The sequence below is a fragment of the Anastrepha obliqua genome, chromosome 5 (genome assembly GCF_027943255.1).
Source record: "Anastrepha obliqua isolate idAnaObli1 chromosome 5, idAnaObli1_1.0, whole genome shotgun sequence".
Lineage (NCBI taxonomy): Eukaryota > Metazoa > Arthropoda > Insecta > Diptera > Tephritidae > Anastrepha > Anastrepha obliqua.
Genome location: NC_072896.1, coordinates 1,610,658 through 1,635,711, shown reverse-complemented (window position 1 = coordinate 1,635,711; position 25,054 = coordinate 1,610,658). Strand labels below are relative to the sequence as shown.

At 36.4% G+C, this 25,054-nt stretch overlaps 1 protein-coding gene across 1 annotated transcript in view; it reads right to left on the bottom strand.

Moving 5' to 3' along the window:
• LOC129247249 (uncharacterized) overlaps nucleotides 1-21,388 on the bottom strand; it is a 58,281-nt gene extending 36,893 nt beyond the window's left edge. The window contains exons 1-4 of the mRNA XM_054886299.1: nucleotides 21,316-21,388; nucleotides 16,655-16,866; nucleotides 2,335-2,470; nucleotides 1,756-1,889 (exon numbers count right to left, since the gene is read on the bottom strand). Coding sequence (XP_054742274.1) covers nucleotides 1,756-1,889; nucleotides 2,335-2,470; nucleotides 16,655-16,866; nucleotides 21,316-21,388 — 555 coding nt within the window. The remainder of the gene's footprint in view (nucleotides 1-1,755; nucleotides 1,890-2,334; nucleotides 2,471-16,654; nucleotides 16,867-21,315) is intronic.
• Between the last annotated feature and the right edge of the window lie 3,666 nt (nucleotides 21,389-25,054).

Below are 25,054 nucleotides of genomic sequence, written 5' to 3'. Positions count from 1 at the left end.
CAATACAGGATTAAGCTTAGAAAAGTTTGAACTCTAATTTATACTTAGCATGTGAGAATTTATTTTCGAAAAACCTAAGCAATTCATATCTTTAAGTATTTATTATTTTAATAGCACTTAGCTATACCTAAAGAAACACGAATCTCAAAAATTAAATTTTTTTTACAATTATTTTCATTCGATCTATAATCTTGGAAAAATCACTAAATTTGTGAATTTGTTTGCCATCCTATTGGAAGTAATGGAAATATATATTTTCGTTGTGCGTTATTGTTGAAAAAAGTTGTAAGTGTTTGAAAGTTGGTTTTTTTTCATTTTTGTGCTCAACCTACCATAGAAAATTTTTTCAGATGTCTGGCAAAAATCAAATATGATAATCAGGTCCATTTTTCATTCGATCGATTGGGTCGAACTTTTTAGTTTCTTTTCTCATGTAAAGACCAAAAATGGTGATATTTTGAAATTATTGTATGAGGAACCCCCCAGGGGAGTTCCGGTGGGTGTGCCACTGGCATGGGTGGATTGGCCGTCCAAAGTTAGTGGGGGTCGGTCATACATTTGGACTCGATTGGAGCACTCTAAATGGGGGACATCAGAATTCGTTTTAGAGGTATGGTTACTTCGGCAAAGTTTCTTATTTTGATCCCTAGAATACGATTTTCACAGAGCAATGAGCGATTTTTAAATCGACCCGCCCTAATATATATATATAATATTACGCCGTACTTGGCGCGTACACTCTTTTTGGGTGTTTGCCCCAGGTCCCTTCTCCTATTTATGGCGTGCGACTTGATGTTGTTCCACAAATGAAGGGACTTACAGTTTTAAGCTGACTCCAAACTGCAGATATTTTTATGAGGAGCTTTTTCATGGCAGAAATACACTCGGAGGTTTGCCATTGCCTGCCGAGGGGCGATCGTTATAAGAAAAATGTTTTTCTTAATTTTGGTGTTGCACCGAGATCGAACCGACGTTCTCTCTGCGAATTCCCAATGGTAGTCATGCACCAACCCATTCGGCTACGGCGGCCGCCATTCGTGTAACTCTTATAATAATAACTTAATGTAAACACCGCGGCAGAGGAAAGGAGCTTTGGGCATACATTTTGGTAGCCTTAACTTAAGAAACATTGCTGAGAAAAACTTGAATTCAATCGGATGAATGTGTTTGCAACTTATACTTCTCTTTTTTATTTTAACTAAAGGCTTTAATATAATTAAGAGAAATTTTATTTCCATCCAGTCTTTTATTTTGACTAAACATTGGCTTAAGGCAATTTCTTTAATTGCCAACATTTTTCACTTCAATTACAGTCGATAGATTTTCCTATTACATTCTTTCTTCTGTAAGCGCTAATGATTGACCCTAATTGGGCTCGAATTCTACTTGGCATGCCAACGGAAATCAGCAAAATCAATTTTCATTCTAAATTTAATTTTTTAAAAGTTGAAAACTTTGTTGCCAACTTTTATGCGCCAAGCTATCAATTTTTAAATTACCACCTATTTACAACTGCACTTCCTCTCATCACATTTTTCACCCGACCCAAAAAAAAAACAAAACACTTCTCGCTAATGCATAGCAATTGAAAATTGAATTCACAAGCACCAAAAAAAGAGAAATAGAAAATGGAAATAAAGGAAATGCTGGCCAAAAGGGAAACATAAAAAATTAAGAGCCCATGACGGCCAGCAAAGAATTTAAAGCAACGTAAGAGAGTGTTGCTGGTGCACCATATAAAGCCCCACAACTTACCACAATACCATTAATAGTCCATGTCAAATTAGCAGCCGGTTTGGAGTATTTAATTGAGCAATTGCCATCAACCAAATCGCCGATACGATAACGTGGCTGGATGCCCGTAACTATGGCCTGCTCCTCCGGTAACTCTGCGATTAAGCGGCGCCGCCACCGGGAGGAAAGAGAACAAGAAAAGAACGAAAAAATATTAGACAAAAGTGAAAAAAATTCGAATTAAAGAATTATATGGAAAAAAGATATTTAATTAAAATGTGCACCAGTTGTTGGCTATAAATTGGAAAAGCATCGAGTAGAGGTGGAAACTCGGCAAATGAAGACTGCAAGAATTTTAAAATCACGCGTATGCTCTAATGAATTTGGCTTGACGGGCACTTAAGTGCAAAATCTAGCATTGGTAACAGCATATTTTTAGCATTCTTGAATATTAAGCTAATTTTTTTTTTAAGTTCATTATTGCAATTCTTCAAACGTTGCTTAACAAAGCCACTGACTGCTGTACTGAACACGAAGAGGATTTAGCGTAGGAGTGAGTGCATGTGTAAGTGTGCGTGTATGTATGTTTGCTTTACTTACCCACGACTTCCAGTTCACCAGAGACCATGGCGGTTTGAAAGGTTGGCGCCTCCACGGAAATCTCGCATGTAAATTTGCCGGATATGTTGAGCGGAACGGCCAGCAGCACGACATGGCTTTGATTGGAGAGATTGCGCTGTCGCAGCGGCAAAATAAATGCATTTGGAAGAGTAAAGAAAAAATTCAGCTAAATTAATTATTATTGAATATTTTTGCGAAAAATGTAAACAAAAAAGATAGAGGAAATTCTGGTAAATGAGTTTTGAATTTTTCAATATGGCAAATGCAGCGTAGTAATTAAGTTTTTGTACGATCAAATAGCTGCATATGTGTGTGGGTGTGTGTGAGGGTGTGCGAGTATGTGTGTTTGCTTTAGATCGCGTTTTGTATGCATAGCTAAATTAACTAAATTAAGCATGTGTGTGTATGTATGCTTATGGATGTTTGCTCAAAAATTTAATTAGCTCCCTTTGAATGTACGCTGACGGAAAATGAAATACGGAAGTTAATAAACTTCGTTTTGGGAATATGAAACAATTTATTATTTAACTTTCTTTTTTGTGCAAAAATAAATTATGTTTTCCCTTTTTTACAAAAGCAGCGACTGAACCGAATTCGCGAATTTATAATTGATTAGTAGCATGAAATGTTTGCATTAGCATCGAAACGGGCATACACACACATAGTTCATAATAAATGTCTGCGTCGGAGTTATTGCAGGCAACGATGGAGCGTGGAAAAGACGTAGATTATGGAATATATGACTCCTGGAAGGAGGCAGAAGGGAGAAATGGAGTACTCGGTGCATGATAAGCACAATGAAGATATAGCAATGGTATTGCGGAAAATTGAATAACCCCATAATTCTGCTCACCGATGAAGTAGAAGATGGTCGGAAGCTCATTAAAGTCATTCAAAGTTTAAATTTTTATTTTGCTACCGAAATACTAAGGCGACCATCACAATTTTAAGACGTAATTCCCATAATGAATAATTTCCACCATCCGAAGTGAGCCCACAAAAGTGGTTAGATTCAGTAGAGCGATTGTTCTAAAAAGAAACGCTTAGGTGCTAGGCATTTTGTGAAGCCATGGGTGACTACTAGCAACCAACTCTATAACCTAAAACTAATTAATGCTCAAATTACATTTAGTTGAACTGAAATTTTCAAATTATTAAAGAAATGCCTTCTGGCTGAGCGATTTACCTACAAAGTGGCGGACAGTATCATTTTCAAATTTCTTCACATTTGGGCCACTTCTTCAAAAGTTGTCTCCAGGAGTGCTCAATTAACAGCGGGTGGGTAGAGATATCGCGGGTTGAGCATGTAATGTCGAGTAATGGTGCCGAGCTACTTAACAGTCGTACAAAAATTTTACTAATTAGCAGTTTGCAAGATTTTAACGGAATATTGTTGAATGTCTGACGTCAGTATCACGTAGGGCGGCGCCTCGAAGAATTAGCTCGTGAGCCTTGCAGCTAACCTCAGTGTCGCAGTGGCACGGAACTGAGGGAATATGCATACGAAATGACTCAAGCAAAAATTAAGAGATCGCCAATATTTCACAGCCATTTTTGTGATCAGCGCCGCTTTATCCAAAGATTTGATGACCGTCCTGAAAATGTAGACTTCTTGTTATGAAGTTCTCCGCATCCCACTGTAGCAATGATGTGGTTTTTCCAAATAACCGCCAGCTCAGCCTGAAACATGCTTGAGTAATCAGGCACGAAACAAAATGACAAGCTTAAGTGCGCGGAACATGCGTTGTCTGTAATCCTACCATCAAGCACCCTTTGTACATCATTAACAATTTTCAATTCCCGGAACGACCCGGTTTTATACTTGGCCCAGAACTAATATATCATTCAGTGGTATTACAACAAAATATATGGAAATGTGTTGGCTAATGACTACCCCTTCAGCAGCAAATTTATGCTAGCCTTCTGTGCTGTTGCCAACTGATTTCGATTTACTAGAATAGAATATTTGTGTTTGGCAACAATATTTCCTACTTCACATACACAGGTGCAGGGATACTCATGCCTTGGCAGTCGTGACATTTCTACGATGGATTCAGTGATATTAGTTAAGTGATTTAAGTATAAAATTTTGCTGGATCATTGAAAGGGCATATCAGGCAAGGCACTAAGATCTTTAGTTCACAAAGCACTTACTTCACATTGGGGTCTTGTCCGAATCCTTATAAGATCAAGTAATTAACTAAGAAGTTAAGGTTCTTGATGGAGGTTTAATAATTTAATGATTTTATTTCGTAATCCTCGAGTTATGAGAGAGAGAGAGATTAAGGACTGCTAAAATTAGGTTTGACCCTTTTGACCCTGATCTTAAAAAGAAGTCATTTACCGAAATTTTTAAATTTTTAGTTTCATCCAACGTCAATTAACTGGGAGTCTGGCAACATTACATTAGCAACAAGTTAATACAGAAGGAAAATAAGGCGCCTTCTATTCGCTACTACTCTACTAGCTATCTTTGGGCTCTGCTCCCTTGACGTAAATATACATGTGAAAGCAACAAAAAAGTTTCACCGCTAGTGAGTATGGGTGTACCTCAGAAAACTGATATAACTCACTATTTTTAATGCTACTAGCTCTCTTTCAAGAGAGTTTCAGTATATCGCATTCATACTGGCTTTTTGTTACTTCAAAATTGCGAGTTCTCTATTCAGTTGTAAGTTTTTAGTCTTAAGTAAGCAACAACATTGAGAAGAACGAGAATACAAAGGGTGTTAACAGAGCACAAGCATCACAAGTAAGGAGTTGCAACAAATATTTCCCTGTATGAACGCGGTCTTACTAATACTAATGAAGGAAGCACCTTGACAGTTTTTGTAATTTTTGCCAGCTCTTTTCCAATGCTACCAATTATGTTTATTTATACCAGGTGCTTCATCTACTCGCCCATTTACTACTTACTAATGCTTTTAAAATCGAAGTGGCCTATATATAAGTCCAGTGTACGTATGATTGATATACAATTTCTCGACTCATCTGATTATAATGATTGAATAAAATACAATTTTTTTATGAAATTATTGGGTAAGGCTTTCTCAAGTCGGCATCAAAATTACCAAAGTGAATATTTTGCGATGAAATTTAGCCAGAACTGAGTTCTATCATCCTGAAGCACACTCAGAAAATTTTGTTGTAAAATTCTAAATAGTTTTTTTTTATTAACTATCGAAGTTTTTTGCAGCGCTTGAATAATTATCACATTTCTCGTAAAGTAAGTATCCGATTACAACGATTTTTCAACTGCAGACTGATAAAGGATGATATTTTCCAAAAACGTTATTTTTGTTCCGAAACTTGATGTTTTGTTTTTGTAAAAATTTTTTTTAATAAACAATTAAAAATTTAACTAATTTCTGCGCCTCTGGGATGAAAACTTTTTAAGGATATTAACGTAATAAACATCTGTGCATTTATGTATGAAAAAAATGCGTGAAATTCGAAAAGGATTAATTATAATTAATTTTTTTGTGCCAGAATGCGCGCTTCGACTTACGCGGACGCGCACGAACACACAAACGGCTACTCGCGGGCGGCTTGCGAAAAACCGTTTTTCGGACACGTCTCAACGCGATATGCTTCCGTAAGATCAGTTTTGCCGACTTTTCCATTACTGGTGTTTACTTGTTTTTAAAGATTGGCCATATAAATAATTTACGTATAACGGAAATTGCGCTTTGACTCTCGTGGAAATGCGTAATGATAATTAAATCAAATGTATTCAAAGGAATGTATAAGCTGTCATGCAAGGTTTCATATATACTTCTTTATTACTAACGTTTATGTTTATATATCAGATCTATACCTACATTGTAAGTTCAGTCAGCAAATGCCCTTAAAATTTCTCGCTGAAAAACAACAACAATTCACGGACGGACACAAAAAGTGAAAAGATATAGAAAGTTATACAGCTATCGCATATTCATTTGTTATTTCGAGAAAAAATGAAAATCATTCACGCTTTTTACACTTTTCATGTAGTTTATTTTTACATAATGGGTATAATTTTAGATTGATCGTGGGCTGAAAATATTTTGCACTCGATGGAATTTTTAACTTTTGGAATAAAAGAATGGAACTGCCTCGTATTTTTCAAAGTTTGCGCTTTTCGATTTTATCTGATAATAATCTTCTCTGTTCACGATGGCCAGCTCCTATATTTGTTACTGTTTTATATTGTTTAACACCTGCAGTCATGCGACTTACTTCATCAGACCGATAAAAATTCTGAACAGCTTCAATTATATTTGGATCGATTGGGTGACCTTTTTTTCTCTCTGGTTGCGATCCAATGCCTTTCGATTTCCGAAGTTTTTTAGCTGCAGCGGCCATTCGTCGAGACACATGAAAATATTCACGAATTTTTTTAATCGTCCATGAGTCTGGGATGAAAGTGAGCACATGTATTTTATCTGTACAATTGTTTTTACTATTAAGCAATACCAGCAATTCTTCAAGGTTTTTGTCAAATCCTCCGATTTCAGAATTTCTAGAAAGACGCGCACTACAGTCAGTCCCTTTTTTCAACTCATCAACGCTCGCAGCTAATTTTACTTTTTCTTTGTTTGTTGGACAAGAGACTCGGCGAATTTTTACCGGGCTCGCGCCAAATTTTTCTAGTAAATTATTGATATTATCAATTTTTATTTCGTTATCAACAGCCGCACAAGTGAAATTAGGATCTTCTTGTTCATTATCTTCAGTAGTAATAATTTCGTTAGGGAAATTTTCAACGGGATTCGGAGGATCATTTTTGAAAGTTAGGCTAACCTGTAAATGATGCATTTATAATTATAAGTACACTAAATACGGTATTTTAATAAGTATGTGGAACATACAATAGGGGAGACGTGAACTTTTCCTTGGTATAAAGACGTCCTGCAAGAACGGCACACAAATTGTCCAGCTATTTCGCTAAATTTCACATTTTGGTCACTTATTCGGACTAGATTTGTGTAAACACGACTATGGTTTTGTTTTCCGAAAGGGTTACAACAACGATTTGCATGTGGCATTATATTAGTCTATACTTAGTTTTGTACACATTAACGTACGCGATTTACATCATATCACAGTTTTTATTATCACCGAAACACATCACCACAGCAGTCGGAAGGAGACTAGACACAACTAATGACAATGTCGGCAAAACTGATCTTACGGAAGCATATCGCGTTGAGACGTGTCCGAAAAACGGTTTTTCGCAAGCCGCCCGCGAGTAGCCGTTTGTGTGTTCGTGCGCGTCCGCGTAAGTCGAAGCGCGCATTCTGGCACAAAAAAATTAATTATAATTAATCCTTTTCGAATTGCACGCATTTTTTTTCATACATAAATGCACAGATGTTTATTACGTTAATATCCTTAAAAAGTTTTCATCCCAGAGGCGCAGAAATTAGTTAAATTTTTAATTGTTTATTAAAAAAAATTTTTACAAAAACAAAACATCAAGTTTCGGAACAAAAATAACGTTTTTGGAAAATATCATCCTTTATCAGTCTGCAGTTGAAAAATCGTTGTAATCGGATACTTACTTTACGAGAAATGTGATAATTATTCAAGCGCTGCAAAAAACTTCGATAGTTAATAAAAAAAACACTATTTAGAATTTTACAACAAAATTTTCTGAGTGTGCTTCAGGATGATAGAACTCAGTTCTGGCTAAATTTCATCGCAAAATATTCACTTTGGTAATTTTGATGCCCACTTGAAAAAGCCTTACCCTATTGTCATTTCTCATTACTATGATAATATTGGTATGGCGCAATTACGTATGGAACAAAATATGGGCCAAATGGCCACCGCGGCCTTAGCGGCACACCTCCATTCGATGGTCCAAATTTTCGATGACGCTGAGGCATAATTGAGGTTCTATGCCGTTAACTTGCCGAATTATCTCATTCTTTAGCTCTTGAATTGTTGCTGGCTTATCAACGTACATCTTTTCTTTCAAATAACCCCAAAGAAAGAAGTCCAACGGTGTCGTTGACTTTTAGGTATTGTTCACATTCAACATCGGCCCTTGAAATTTAACCACCCTTTATTATATTACATATTTTGTCCGAATGGTGGAGGCTACGGTGATGAACTAGGAATATTAAAGCTGTGTTCGACAGGGTTTCCGAATGACTATCGAATAAAGAAATAGTCAGAAGAAGATCTAAAACATTCGCCACTTCATTTTCATGAAAAAATGTAGAAAAATATGCAATTTTTCAATCCATATGTAACAATTTTGAAATCAGTATTTTCATTTGGAACTGGGCTCGAACTTACTAATTTAATTTATTTGTAATAAAATTTAATGCGACTACGTAGGAAACCACCACACTGCGCCATAATTGGCATATGAACAGCGTTTTCTCAATAAGTATACACCAAGCTGTCATCAAGTGGGTGTGGCTACTTACGAACACAATACATATACATAATGTTTACACGAAAACACACACTTCAGCAATATCTGCGTAATATTCAGCAGCATTAATATTTAAGTGTTTCTGCCACATTTAACATTGATTCGGTCGAAGTAGATTATAACGAAGGTAAAATAATGAAATAAAATATAATAAAATGATAAAATTGCAGTTATTAAGTTTTATGTCTTTTCCATTATGGCGAAGTTAAATAAATATTTAAAGCATTAATTTGCCTCGTTGTAAAAAGTATTAAATGCGATGCTGTTAATTTGTTGAAAAGTATGTGCACATATACAAATGCACGAAAATAAATCACACGTGCATTGTTCAATTGATTTTTCCTTCGTCATATTCGTTATTTTTGTTATTCGTGCTTTTATTATAAATATTTTGGCGATTGCTTCCATGTTTAAACATTTCATTTATTTAAGTACCGTCATTAAATTCGAGAGTGTGCAAACGCAGCAATATATGCTCGTACATACATACACACACACATAGCTACTCTCGTAGAACTTAACGCCCACATTGATTATTGATATTCGCATTATACGGAGACAAGACACGGCGTTCAAATATTCCTTTGCGTTAGCTTTTGTTTTTACTGTAGTTGTCTGGATGCTGACGTTGGTGTAAGCACCACTGAATCGTGAACTTAATGAGGCGTTCATAGGTAATAATATCATAGGTTTATATGCACGTGCACATGTGCATTAGGGATTCTAGTTTTACAAACGACGAGATTTTCTTATGGCTCTCGGATATTTAGGATGATTAAATTTGTTTTGACGTGATGCCCAAAGTTTCGCTGTTTTCGAGATATTCGATTTCAAAGATTATTTAAAAAAAAAATGTACGTCTATTTTTTTTTAATTTTAATTCAAATGAATGTTTCAGTTTTTTGTTAGATCGCATAGCAATTAATAAAAATGATAAATGAAACTTGACCCAAGTCCTAACAAATCAAAATGATTGTTTGGAGAAGTTGTGAATTTACGATTTTTCACTAAGTTAATATAATAAAAAACAAAATGGATGGGAATGGATAGGATTCTGCAAATTGCTTTAAAATCTAGTATGTCCTTTTAGGCATCTCAAAGGCATGCTGCTTAAATTACGAGAGTAACTTGAAAAGTCCGTGCAAAAATAAAAACCAATTAATTTTTTGGGGTAAAGCTTTTTTATTTCTCGGCATAGTCTCCGTTTAGCCTTATCTATTTCATTGTAATTTGTTGATTCCTCCCGAATAATAGGATTTGCCCAAATCTTAAAAACAGCCATTCGCTTCTACAATCCTTTTTGCGCCAGCCATTTCTTCAAATTGTGGAACAAATAGTAGTCCGAAGGATCCAAGGGAGCGAAGTCTGGGGAATTGGGGAGTTGAAACCTTATTTTAATAAATTTTGCAACCAGAACTCGATTCTAACGAATGCCAAATACAAAGAAATAGACCGATCTGGCTACAACTTGGGGTGTGTTCTTTTAGCTAAACATAACCTCGATATGCGCCGGTAGGGCCATCTCTCTGACTTTCCACGATCCTCAAGTAGGTAATCCGTTGGTGGATTGCGAATTGCACCAGAGGAGGCTAAAAGCAAAAATCTTTACTAACTTTTGGGTGCATTAAAATTCATTTTCGACCTGACCGACACTATTCTTGCTACTAATTCTCTTTATTTTCCTCAACTTACTTCGCACGACGCTTGCTGTTAGATGATGTCTCATTCCGTTAGCCCTGTCAAGGATTATCAATTAAATTAAATAATACCAGAAAAAAATCTTGAAGCAATATTTAAAAAAAGGTGGATGTCCGAGAAAAATAAAAATAATTTTCTAAAATAATCTATAAGATCGAATATCTTGAAAGTGGCTCAGTTTTGGACATCAGTTCCTATAAAAAATGAATCAAAAATTACCTAATTAATAATGGCATTAAGTATCTAGGAAAGACTTTGCAGTAAGTAGTTGCCCATACTCATTAGTTTTATTTTGAAGGCTCTACATATGAATAGGAATTGATCTACTAAAGACGGTCATGATTCACGAATCGGCCAGAAGTGAAATTTAACCTTTTTGTGTGCTTCTTGTAGCGGTTACTATTTTATAAATTTGTAAAGTTTTTTGATTTCAGATATTTTAAGAAGCGCTTAAATGTAGTCAATGTTGATTTCAATGCAGCTTGAGCAGCGATTTCGTGAGCAATCAAACTTGCAATTTTTTTTAATTCACTGATAGGACGAAGTTGACCTGAACTGTGTGGTTTAATGCAACATCCAGAGTACTTAAAAAACTATAATAATAGGAACTTTTTTTTGACTGTAACTCTGTACTCTGCAAATTCAGCCACTTGAACCTTTTTTCCGAAAATATTTTTGACCAATTTTATTTCCTCAGGGATTAGCTTCTCACCACGGCTTATTTTTGATTTAACTCTGAAATAGTAAAACGTATTCTAAGCACTATTTGATGAGCAACTCATTGCCGTTTAAAATTCATTGATCGCATATGATTGCGAAAAATGCTACAGTTCCTCGTAGGGCTATGATTTTAAAATGCTTTTGTTTTTTTCCCCCGGATTGGTTCGTTTATTTGTTAATTTTAAAAATCTGAGATTAGAAGTGCACGAAAGGTCTGCAAAAATTCTATATGTCATTTCTATGCTGAACAAAATGAAACACCCTACTGCACATTTACACAAAGGATGTTAATTACGCCTTACATATATTCCAAAAACATTCGAAATGCATTCAAGGACAAATTTACAACTTAAGCTGCGTGATTGTGAGCCATAAGTACATATGTATATATGTAAGTATATAGTATTGTAAACATAACATTACGTCTACGTGTATATATACTCACATAAATTTATGTGTACATCAAGTTTATATGTGTGTATGTGTTTATGACAATAACTACGTTGGCTACTCATAATGGGATAATTGAACTCATTAATTAATTATTACGTATTCAGCGATCCGCGAGCAGGTGATATCGCAGGATTACCATGTGAAAGGAGTAATCGTTCCATCGAAGTGGCTGCGCTGTTGCTTTATGCTTCCAAAAGGCTTAATAAACTATGCGTTTGTGATTATAAAATAATGTATTAGCTAAAATCTTCGACTTCCTTCAAGTCAGCGGGTTATATGTTTTTAAGCGTACTAGAAGTATAGGAACCTATTACTTGATAGAAGCATTTTTATTGCTGCTGAAAATATTGGTTTTACTTATCAATGTGCCAAGGTTATTTTGCTTGAAAATTAGTGTGTAGGTTTTTAAACAACGCTATTTTGCTAGTTTGCAAGAAGTGAAAAAAAATATTTTAAGTCATATACTCAAATATCAAGGTAAAGAATTTTCTAAAGGGTGGTTAAATTTTAAGGGCCGATGTTGAATGTGAACCACACCTAAACGTCAAGTTTCTTCTGCATTTCATTTGAGATTTTTTAATTTCAAGCTAATTCAATTGAAATCAAAGAAAGATACATAACCAAGCAATGCGTTAAAGTTATTTAGGCTTATTATGAAAACGGGCGTTCAAATCAAAATGCATTTCGCAGAAAATCATCTTCAGGCAAATTTTCACCTCAGTGGATTCGTCAATAAGCAGAATTGCCGCATTTGGGCGAATGATAATCCAAGAGTGATTGCCGAAAAACCAATGCACCCACAAAGAGTGACTGTTTGGTGCGGTTTATGGGCCGGCGGCATCATTGGGCCGTATTTTTTCCAAAACGAGGCCGGTCAAGTAGTTACTGTGAATAGTGTTCGCTACCGTGAGATGATAACGAACTTTTTATGGCCCGAATTGGAAGATAGGGATGGGGACGATATGTGGTTTCAACCGGACGGTGCCACCTGTCACACAGCTAACGAAACAATGGCTCCTTTGCGCGAAAAATTTGATGGCCGAATAATTTCACGTCGCGGCGATGTCAATTGGCCGCCAAGATCATGTGATTTCACACCGTTGGACTTCTTTCTTTGAGGTTATTTGAAAGAAAAGGTGTACGTCGATAAGCCAGCAACAGTTCAAGAGCTAAAAGATGAGATAATTCGGCACGCTAACGGCATAGAACCTCAATTATGCCTCAGCGTCATCGAAAATTTCGACCATCGGATGGAGGTGTGCCGCCGAGGTCACGGTCGCCATTTGCCCAATATTTTATTCCATGCGTAATTGAGTCATACCAATATTATCATAATAAAAATGACAATAATTTCTTAAAAACTTGTATTTTATTTAAAATCAACACCGGCCCTTAAATCTTAACCACTCTTTATTACAGCCGAATGCTTCTGCTAGTGCTACGATTGGTTTAGCTTGCTATTGAAAATAAAATTAAAAAAAAAACAACTTTTTATGCCTCTGCTCCTAATATTCTAAATAAACTGTCTGATGACTTCATTTCAAAAGTACCTCTTAGCGATTCGTCTCATTAGAGTTTTAGTTATTTGTGTATAAAACAATTCCATATAAAATATAACAAAAAGTGATGGTTTCTTGCAACATTCGATTTCCATTAAATTTTACACAGGAGTATTTGCCAGATCACTTTTTATTTGGTCACCAAATCAGGTTACCTACATAAATAGAATTGAACGGATTCAGAAAATATTTATTATCTCCCCCTTTTGCTTTAAAATTCACAGAACCTATTCTGGCATTTAATTCGAGATGTCTGCGCGTACATCTAAAATATTTTAATTGCAGAAGGCATTTTTGTCTGGCTTATTTGTGGTTGATATTTTAGAAGACCAAGTGGATAGTACTCCGCAAGTGTTGAGAATTATCCTCAATATTCGTTCTCACTGTGACACATATGCATCTTTACATTCCGAAAGCTAAATTATATCAAATCTATCGGAATAATTAACCGCTTTTCAACAGAATTTTAGCTGAATTAGGCAACTTTGAGATTGTATTCTTAGTCAGTAAGAACCTTGTATTCATCACAGGATTAATCCCTTTAAAGTATCGATATTTATATAGGGTCTTTCAGTAAGAGCGCTTCAACTTTTGAACTTTTTTGAAAAATCACAAACGGTTTGACCTTTTTAACTAATTTTTTTTTTATTACCGAGTTTGAACATATACATTTAAGTATGAAATTCGATTTCTTTTGCATGACCACCGCGTGCACGTTTTACGAAGTCCAATCGTTGAACCCAATTTTCGACCACTCTTTTGCATAAATCGGCCGAAATTCCAGCAATTTCGCGTTCAATATTGGCTCTGAGCTCACAAATCGTCGCCGGCTTTTTACTGTAGACCAATGACTTCACATAACCCCAAAACGGGACGGCTTGTTAAATGGACCGTAAAATGGCCGTAATGCTCTTAAAGTAGCCGCAACAGAACGATTATTTTCATAAAAAATTTGCACGATTTGCAATCGTTGCTCAAGTGTGTAGCGTTCCATGATGAAATGTATACTAATGAAGTTTACAAATATCAAGCGAAAAATAAAAAATATTGCGTCGTTCGCCCTCCCTATCGGAAAAAAGTTGAAGCGCACCTATTGAAAAACCCTATACAAAGACTTGTGAAATATCATTTAAAGGTAAACTTTTATTTTTTTAATGAAAAATTATGTAGCAATGACTATAAAGGCATTTTTATATCTAAGAGGTATGGAGTTATCTGAAGGCGCGATGTCTGAATTTGGTATCCCAACAAAACTAATACGGCTTTGCATGATGAAGTTGCTCAACACCAGCAGCGCCGTCAGAATTGGGAAGGATCTTTCCGAGCCGTTTGATACCAAACGAGATTTCAGACAGGGTGACTTGCTGTCGTGTGACTTCTTTAACCTGATGTTGGAGAGCATCGTACTTAATCGCTCAGGCACAATATTTTATAAGAGCGTACAATTGCTGGCGTATGCCGATGATATTGACCGCGCTGTTAGTTCTGCCAAACTGCATAAAGAGGCAAAACGAAGTACCTCCTGTCTTCAAACAAACAGTCGGCACACTCGCGTATCGGCACCCACGTCACTGTTGACTGCTTTGATTTCGAGGTTGTGAAAGACTTGGTATAATTAGGAACCATCATTAACACCGATAACAATGTCAGCATTGAAATCCAACGTAGAACCTCTATTGCCAACAAATGCTACTTTGGACTAAGTATGCAACTGAGCAGTAAAGTCCTCTCTTGACGAACAAAACTAACACTCTACAAGACTTTCATCATGCCCGCCCTACCGTATGGCGCAGAAGCTTGGGCGATGACAACATCCGATGAAGTGACGCTTGGAGTGTTTGAGAGAAAGATTCTGCGTGAGATTTTTGGACTTTTGCACGTTGGCAACGGCGAATATCGCAGGCCATGGAACGATGAGCTGTATGAGCTTTACGATGACATAGATATAGCGCAGCAAATAAATATCCAACGGCTACGTTGGCTGGGTCATATCGTCGGAATGGATACAAACGCTCCGGCTTTGAAAGTATTCGATGCGGTACCAGCTGGTGGTAGCAGGGGAAGAGAAAGGCCTCTCGGCGTTGGAAAGATCAGGAGGAAGGACTTGGCTTCACTTGGTGTGCTCAACTTGCGCCGGTTAGCACGAGAAAGAAACGACTGGTGCACTTTGTTTAACTCAGTCAAAATCGCGTAAGCGGTTAACGCGCCAATTAAGAAGAGAAGAATATTGCATATTTTATTAAGAATTTTTATTCATCTTACATCTGTCATACCTTACACAGTCACTAATAACTGACTGCTGACTGAGTATCGGTTCCGGTATGCTTCAATTGTTACAGTAGATGGGTGAGGGGTAGTGGGAAATATGATATTTGGTCGGCGTTGGCAAATGTGTTGGGGAGTGAATATAATTCGGTAGTGTTCGGGTTCAAAACCCGCGGTAGGCATGAAAACACTGAAATGATATAAAACGTTGTATCTAATAGCGGTTGCCCGCAGCAGGCAATGACAAGTCTCTGAATATATTTCTGTCATACTAAAATCTTCTCTTAATGGGCCTTCTTCCGTTTGGAGGTGCCGTACTGCAGTATGAGGAGCTTGCTGATGGGATGCGCTGATGGATGCTTTATTTGTGGAATAAAATTAAGACGAACACGAAAAATTAGAGGAGCAGTTTGATCAAAGAACCTATAAAGGATGTAAGCTTCATGGTAGGAAAACGTCAAATTAAGAGCTAGTTTTTAGTAAACTGGGGGTGCAAAAAGAATAATTGGAGAAATGGTGTGAGAACCGAATGCAGCCCACTTAGTAGATGTAAAACTACACAAAAACTTAGCTAATGGCAATGATGAAAAAATTCTACTCATCTAGAAACTAGGGTTAATTTCCTGGACCTATTGTTAGACTATATAGACTACCATAGGACTATATAGTAGATTTCACAACAACAACAGCAAAATACCACTGTGTTCATCCATTAATTAATATAAAATATGCCCGCATGTGAGAAGTCATAAAAGCTCATAATTAAAAAAAGCTCTCACCGCGTTGGCAAACATAGAAAATTAGAAGTTAGTCTTAAAATAATTCTCCCTACTCAAGCGCATTTCTTTGAACACTCCGGTGTGTATAAATTTCAAATTTATTTATACTATGAAGAGCGAACGAAAGAAAAAGTTATGTAGTAATTCACGCACAGGTGAAAAATTGACGCACACTTAGTAAATAAATATATTTTCAGAAATATAGATGCCCTTTAAACGTTCATGAATGTCTCTTCATCAGCACTCACATCTGAAAGTAAAATAATATATGCCAACATACATACGCTTAGGCGGAATGATTGCAATTTCTATCGATGCTGGCATGTAACATACAACTATCATTATAAAATTCACAAACGTTCTTATTTATATCCATACCAACAATTATATTTACATACCTCTACATTCAGTCCGGCGGCCATAGGGAAAACTTTCATTGCCGGATTTTCCTTTGGCGTATAACGATAAAACTCTCGACGTCCTTTATACCATTTCACCGAATAGAGAGTATCGTTTTCCATATCGTAATTGCATATGAGCAATGCATTGCTGCCACGTTTTACCGCTTGTGGTATTGTAACCGAAACATCCTTGAGTCCAGCAATGAAATCTGCAAATAAGAAGGGTGGGGTATAAATGAATGCTGGCAAAGTGAATGGGTAAAAAATTTAACCACGAACAGTATGAAAACTTGCAGCTCGGAAACGCATATGTATGTATGTGTATGTTTTTCGCATTCTGTTTGACTTTTTTTCGCAAAAAATTTTAATGCTGAGCAAAAAACCTCAGATGCCACACCTGCTGGCTGGCCGGCTGGTTTGCTGGTTGGCGGACTGACTACCCCTCCTAAGGGAGCAGACACAAAAAGTAGCAGTGAAAAATAGTTGCACTTTTCTTCACTTTAAATTTCTCAAATCAGCAGGGGGGGTGGCGGCAGTTAGCGCAGCAGCTTAAAGGCGTAAATTTGTTTTAAATTTGTGTTACCTAGGCGAGCATGCCGGATGCAGCAAGTAAAAAGTTACGTATACGCCACACCACCTGAGCACTGCTACACTGTACGTGTCAAGCATTTAGTAAGCGCTTCGCAGTGAGCATTAGCTTCAACTATATCCCTATATCCACATTTATGCGCAAACACACATACACACACTCACTGCCACTTACTAACATGCATATACATAATTACGCACAAATTTATCGTAACCTGCATTTTCTGCTACTTTTATTACTGTTTTCATTTCATATCCCTTTGGCGTATCGCATTTAGCTTTGATCAGAAATTACGAGTTGATTGCCATGTCGAAGTTTTGACCACCCATTGTGGTTTGCAAGCCACAGCAAAGATGTTGTAAAAGTGTATTCGTACTTGGAGCAGTCGGCGCTACAATGGAATGGAGTGGGAGGGGCCAATATTGAACTGAAGAAAGCCCATCCGAAGCGTGGTATGGTGGGTGAGACATTTTAATGTCAGTTATCGCAGCATGTGTGCGTCCATGCACACATACGTGAAAATTTGTTGGCACATCGCTTGATGGAAAAAGTTTTGTGCACAAAAGTGAATACAACATCATTCACTGCAACAATTTTGAGGCTAAAATTTGAGGGTAAAATTGTTGCAATGTGAGATACTTCTTACCGTTTGCGGTATTTATAAAAGTTTTTGTAAAAGTTGAAGTTTTTCGAAAATACTTTTGCATTTCATGTTGATCGGTTGATAGATTGGTCAATAACACAAGCATAAATGGCGACTTAAAAGTATTGACAATGAGTGTAAATTTTGAGCACTCGGTTAGCATTTGCCTTGTAGAGAAGTTTTGTAAGCAGTTTTTGTTTTTTTTTTTTTGTAGTTGAACTGTTGTTTTAAGTAGGATTATAGGCGACATTAGACTACATTGTATATATACGCGAACATGGTATAAGGAAACTGGAAAGGCATAAAAAATATTACCTACATTGGTAGGCTACCGCAGTTTTCACTTTTGACAGCAGATTGCTGACCTCGTGACAAGTTGTTGACAGTGAAACATCATTTTTTTTCACTGTTAGGAGTATGAGTACTACTTTTTTTAAAGCATTGAGGGTATTTAATACCACATTTTCTTGAACTTAAATGGCTTCTGCATATGCAGAATACAAAGAGCTCTAGATCGTGTCTTTACTGACAATGTACGGTAGTTAAGTTTCGATGAACCCTAGATGTATATCAAATTTTAATATTCATCATTTCAAAGTATTTAGTTCAACTCTGATGGATACAAGCTCAAACAGACCATTGACTTGTTTTGTCTTCTTTTTTATTTTAAATTTTTTTGTTTTTTGTAATTTACTGAACCCAAAGAATAATGATTTTATATAGTTCAATTACAAAATTATGCACATATATGTAGCTAAACTGGAATATTGAGTTCAATAGTACACAATTTTTTTCAAACTCCAGCTAATTCATTTTCGATTCATTGTAGCACAAAAAAGCTTCCACCATTGGCGAAATCGGGATCTGATAATGCAAATTATGCTTTTGTTTTGGCCATATATCAAATTGGGTTGTGATATTTTGGCTCTTCTTTTATGCGATGCGCGTTTTTATGCCCCTCGTAACAGCGCTGTCCATGGAAAGTTTTGTTTAGCCAAGTTGGCTAAAGCTACGTATTGTTGGAGACATTTTTTATCCAAGTTCTCGTTGTTGGGTGATTTTAAGCAATATCTGTAGACGATAATCCTTCATTGCTTCCAGCGGAATTAATTCAAAAAATTTAGTGTTTCGTACTCCACAAAATTTTGCGTTTGATAGTGGTTCGAAATTCAGGCTGGCAAGAATTTATCCACTAAACGTCTTTAAATATTGTACATATGTACATACTTTTATATTCCCATTGTACTGAAGCACTTAGTTACTCTTGTTTAAAAAAAAATTACCTTCTATTGTTCCGAAATGTTTATATCTCTTATTCATATACCTTTGTAAGTTGTTATTTTCTGCATTGGTTTCTTAATTCATAACTTTTTAAGGCAAGCAAATTTTCATCATCAGTGAAAATTTGAAATAATCTCTCAAAAAACTAATAATTTATCAATAGATTCCCTTAGCAACATGAAAAAGTGTTGCTACAAGCCTTTACGGATTTTGACATTCTAGTGAGTAAAAGTAAAAACAGAATACATGGCTTTGTTCGTTTTTGTCTGCTGGTGCTACCTGCATCACATTTACTCATTCCTTCACAAGAGGTCTCACTGGATGTAGTAATTATGAATGTTTTTTGCTATATCTCCTTAGCAAGCCATTAAGGTAACGCTTAAGTAGAAAAATGGATGCTACATATGCAATATAGCATCGAATGCAGTAGGCAAGTAATATGGTAATATAGACGTCAAAGATGAGGCACATTCTGGTAGGTGATTTGTCGAAAATGTTGAAGGAAATCGCCAAGTCAGGCTCACATGACAGCACTTTTTTGATTTCCAAAGAATTAAAAACTAGCTACAAAGCGGTTTATGACCAATTGCGTGAGGATAATCATTACTATAAGAATTTTGTGTTTCACCTAAAGCGAGAAAGCGTGCAAAGCTGCTTACTTTACTAAATTTATACGTTTAGAAATAAAGTTCTAACTGGTTTTAAAAAATTAGTACGCTGTGTATTCGCAGCAAATATTTTTCGGTTCCAGTCAATTCCCTCCCTCTCCCTTTCTCATATTTTCACATCCTTTTGCAGCATCTCAATTATCTATGTGAGTGTATCACGCGATCCCCTTAAAATAAGTTAACAGGCATTCCCTCTCACCCCTGCTGCCCCTTGGCCAATGCAATCCATGTGAATTTGTGTGTATTGACCTGCCTGTGCTATCAAACCAAACCACAAGCCCACACCTTAAACCGGAACTAAATTGTCGACAAAAAGGAAAAAGAGAAAAATGGGGGAAAAGAAAAAAAAAATAAAGAATGGTGTTTGAAATTGTAACGGAAGCCACGAAAAACTAAAAACTTGATAACGAATAATGAATGTTGTATGTGATTATAAATTGATACCTCACTACAGGTGAGGGTCACCATTACAAATACAGCCAGCATTGCAACAACCAGCTGTAAGTGGACTGCGAAGACTGCAACCGCATTGTAAACGCCGGAGCACCATTGATATGGTCAACTATAAATTTGTAATACAGTCTGTCCGTCTATTGCTCAGTGTAAATACACTGCCACTCGAATATGCAGACAAATACAAAAACCGTTCTATTACATACAGAGGTTTAATTCCCAAAAATACACACAGAGTTACAGTTAGTATTTTCCAAAGCCGCTAACAGCCAATGGCAATGTTTTTGGATTTCACTAGACTACTCGTACGAGTAAGCTGCCGTGTGTGCATGTGTGAGCTTGTGTGGGCTGACCCGCATAAAAGAGAATAACATTTGCAAAGTTTTTCATTTTTAACAAAATCTACAAATGTGTAGGAATGGTGAGCTGAAACAACGATGCACGCATTGGTTGTTAGTTTTACAGAGTTTTGTAAATATTTTTCCTCCAAATAAAACAAAGTTGTGTAAATTACACATTTTTTAATCAAACCGTAGTTTCAAAAAAGAGAGTTAAAAAAAATAAAAATTGGCTAGCTGCTCCTGTTTCTCTCATCTAATAACAAAAGTATTCGTGTAGGCTCTTTACGAGGATTTTACCAGCTTAGGATTAACATGTTTGTGTAGTAGATATGTATGTATGTTAAATGTATACATGTAAATTTATATCTAATTGCTTTAGCTTTATTCGAAATGCAACTAAAGGTTTGGGCAGGAATAATATTCGATTTAGTAGATTAATCTGTCTCTTAGGATGCAGTATTTTTAACGAAATATTTAAAGATATTCTTCCTTAAAAGATTTATTTGAGAGTAATAAGAGTATAGTATCATCAAATTGTTTACTTTAAGCATTTTTCACTCTATCGGACAAGTTTATTTATATTTTTCGAGTAGGGTTGCCTCTTAATACATTTTTTTTCAGTAATACTTTTAAAACATAAGACGAAAAGAGAATTGATTTATTTTGGAAGCATAAAGAAATACCCTTGTCGCCGAATGGGCTAGTGCGTGACTGGAATTTGAAGAGCTGGGGCTCGAAGCCCACTACTGTGGACATGATACTCCAAAAGGTAGAAAGACTTTTATAGAACTTGTCGCCCAGCGGCAGGCATAGCAAAAACTCCGAGTGTATTTCAGATAAAAAAAAGCTCTACAAAGAAGAAAAAACCCTTAACTTGTATAAAAGTAGCTTTGTTGAGAGCGGATTGACCATTGATGTTTTTCCATTATTTACGGAAAGCTTACTGCTCCCCACCATGGGACGCCAATATATGTAGGTAAGCTCACTGAGCTACTGTGGCCAATCATTATTGCAGACTAAAAAATAAATCAATATAATTTAAATTTCCCAAAATCTTATGTTAGAAGTACTGCAATAGTAGAAGGGCTGAGTAAATAAGGAATTTTATTTCTTTATTTTATTATTCATTTATTACATATTTTTTTTGAGATTTTAATTTAATACTGAAAGTCCTCTAAATTTCTAGACATCAAATCAGGATCTGCAGCGACAGCAAAGCTGCCCTAGAGGTTTAAAATCCACTCGCATCTTTTCATCAGACCAGGGATATTAGTTGGGCTGAAATCTGTTGCAAGCTGAAAAGGCTCGAATATATTCGCATGCCGGGGCACTGTGGTGTTGAAGGCAACAAACTGGCTCACGAATTAGCTAACTACGGTCCATTGGCGCGGTCCATAACGACAACACAAAGTGCATCAAACATTTCTTGAATAAAACAATTTAGAGTCGATGATGCTATACTGATATATAGAAACAAAAATATTTTTATATCACACTAAATATCTTGTAATGTACCTTCACCGATCTGAGAAACAAGCGAAACACAATTCTCTATATTTGAGTTCTGAGTTTTAGGGACTTTGCGGGTAACACATTGGACATAGGCAAGCTTGAAGAAAAGCTTATACCAAAGCTTATGCTGTAGAAACTGTAAACACCAGAAGCGGGATAAAAGTATTTCTCATCTGCCCCGCATTGCTACTGATTCATGTTGTCTATAAATGGTCTTTGGAATTTCAGGCTCCAAGAATATCACCTGAAGAAGTCTTTGAGATTCAACAGAGAGACTGGATGGTTCAAGGGGAAATAGCATAGCCAAATTTGTATATAGATATGATTTGTATTAATATTTCTACCTCTTGAAAACCTCCGTGTAAACTCATGCAAATTCATCAAAATTTCATTGCTATCAGATAAAAGATTTCAAGGGGCATACAGAACAAATTTAGAGTTATTCTTTGTAATTACTCAATCTTACAAATATTAAAAGCATTAAATAGCGTAAGACTGTTGGAGTACCATGTGAGTGTGGAAGCGAACCATATTTATAGCGCACTCAACTTGCAGTGTTGTTCATGGACGGAACGTAAGTGGATAATTTAGTAGTCTTATTTATACAAAAATAGTTAGTTACTAAAAAGTATTTTTATCTACAAATTCCATATGAGCAATATCTTTCTATGTTGAGTAATATGCGCACGATCCCCACCTCCGTGATCGAGAAGAAAAAGAAAGAGAGTAGACTGTACATGGCCGTGGTGAAATAAATTCAGAAGGTGTGGGCAAGATCAGATCGTTAATCGGCTCTCAGAGAATTTGAAAGATTAGTTGATTAGCTGACGTAACCAGGGTCATTACCGCGGTTTGCTTACTAAAAAAATGTGGTTGTGTTGGTGGTATATGAAAAAATCAACACAGCCTACACTCATATTGCTTCGTTGCTGTCTGAACAACGATTGATTGACAAGTGTGTCAACATATGTCAAATGATCGTGCGGAGTTCGGCTGCCGCATCCCATGTGGCGTGGCACAATTATATCTTCACCATACTGGATGACCAAATCTGTTAATCTATCATCCTTTATATGAGTCATGGGAAAATAATTGCGAAGATGTGCTCCTTAACAGACTTGGCATGTGTTTACAAAAAAATTGAGATTGTGTTGGTGATAAAGGGTGTTTTTTTAGAGGTTAGGTTTTCAAGTTGGCACTAGTTTTTTCGTAGATGGTCTTTTTGACAGCTGTCACTTGATTTATGCTCAGTTTGGTTTGCCATTTCATAATGAATAGACTTACACCTGAACAACGTTTGCAAATCGTGCAAATTTATTACGAAAATAATGGTTCGGTTCGCGCGACGCATCACAAGAAAATTTTGTTCAGCGATGAAGCTCACTTTTGGTTGAATGGGTATGTCAATAAGAAAAATTGTCGCATTTGGAGTGAACATAATCCACAAGCCATTGCTGGGACGCCGTTACATCCTCAAAAAGTCACTGTTTGGTGTGCTCTATGGGCAGAGGGAATCATTGGTCCATATTTCTTTAAAAATGAAGCCGGCCATAATGTTACAGTCAATGGAGAGCGCTATAGAGCCATGATTAATGAGTTTTTCGTGCCTGAATTGGACGATGTTGATGTGGACGACCTTTGGTTCCAACAAGACGGCGCTACATGCCATACAGCCAACGCAACAATCGATTTATTGAAGGAAACTTTTGGTGAGCGCATTATCTCGCGCCGTGGACCTGTGGCGTGGCCTCCAAGATCGTGCGATATAACACCGCTGGACTATTTCTTGTGGGGCTATGTGAAGTCGCTTGTCTACGCAGATAAGCCCGAGACGATTGACGTCTTGGAAGAGAATATTCGGCGCGTTATTGCTGACATACGGCCCCAATTGCTGCAAAAAGTGGTCGAAAATTGGGCCTCTCGGCTGGAATTTATTCGAGCTAGCCGCGGCGGCCACTTGCCCGAAATCATTTTTAAAACATAATGGCAAACCCTTATCTTTATAATAAAGCTAAATTCTTGGCCATAACGTTAAATTATATACGTTTTATTTCATCTTGAAAACCTAACTTTTAAAAAAATACCCTTTACATAGTTTTCTTTTTCACCATAGTTAAAGAGCAAACCTTGCAAATCTATCATCCTTGTGGTACGAGTGTTTGTTTTCTGCGATGACATTGTAATTAAAGTTGTGAGCCCTCTCTTGGTAAGTGCTCTGCGTTGATAAGCGTTTGCGATGTATATAAACGTCGAGATGACATGGCTGCCACATATTTGCGATTTTCAATACTAAAATGAAGCTTTTCAGTGCGACCTTCTCAAGATTATATATGAGAATAAATCTGAGTGCAATTTGCTTCAGCGCAATATCTCTCATTATTTCTAAAATGTACAAGTAAGTAGCTAGGAGCCCCAAATATTTTAAATTTCAAAATCAACTTGGAGGCTATTTATTTATTTCCAAACATAACTTTTCGTTTTCCCTATTTAATGTATTCCCATTTCATATGATTGGCGGGGTAGCGCATGCTGATACCTACATATGTATGTATGTGTACTCATACATAGCTAATGACCGCATTTTCGTTGAATTGCTTCGCGTCCAACATTTAACTTCATCCATATGTTATTGGCCATCTTGAACGACGTTAACCTTCAACTGTAGTTGTTGTTTGTAAACAATTGTTTAAGGGGTTTTGCGCATTTTACTCCACATGCATGTTGGTATGTATGTGTAGGTAATTTTAAGTTTTTCTTTTTCGCTTGTGAGAATTTTTCGTTTTTTTGCTGCTTCGTCGGTCCGCATGTTTTGCTGGTATGCACTTCTCAAAATATTTGTTGGACGAATGGCAGTGAATGTGTTTAGTTGCTTGTACTATTTGTTTGTATTTGTTGGTGGTTATTTGCAGC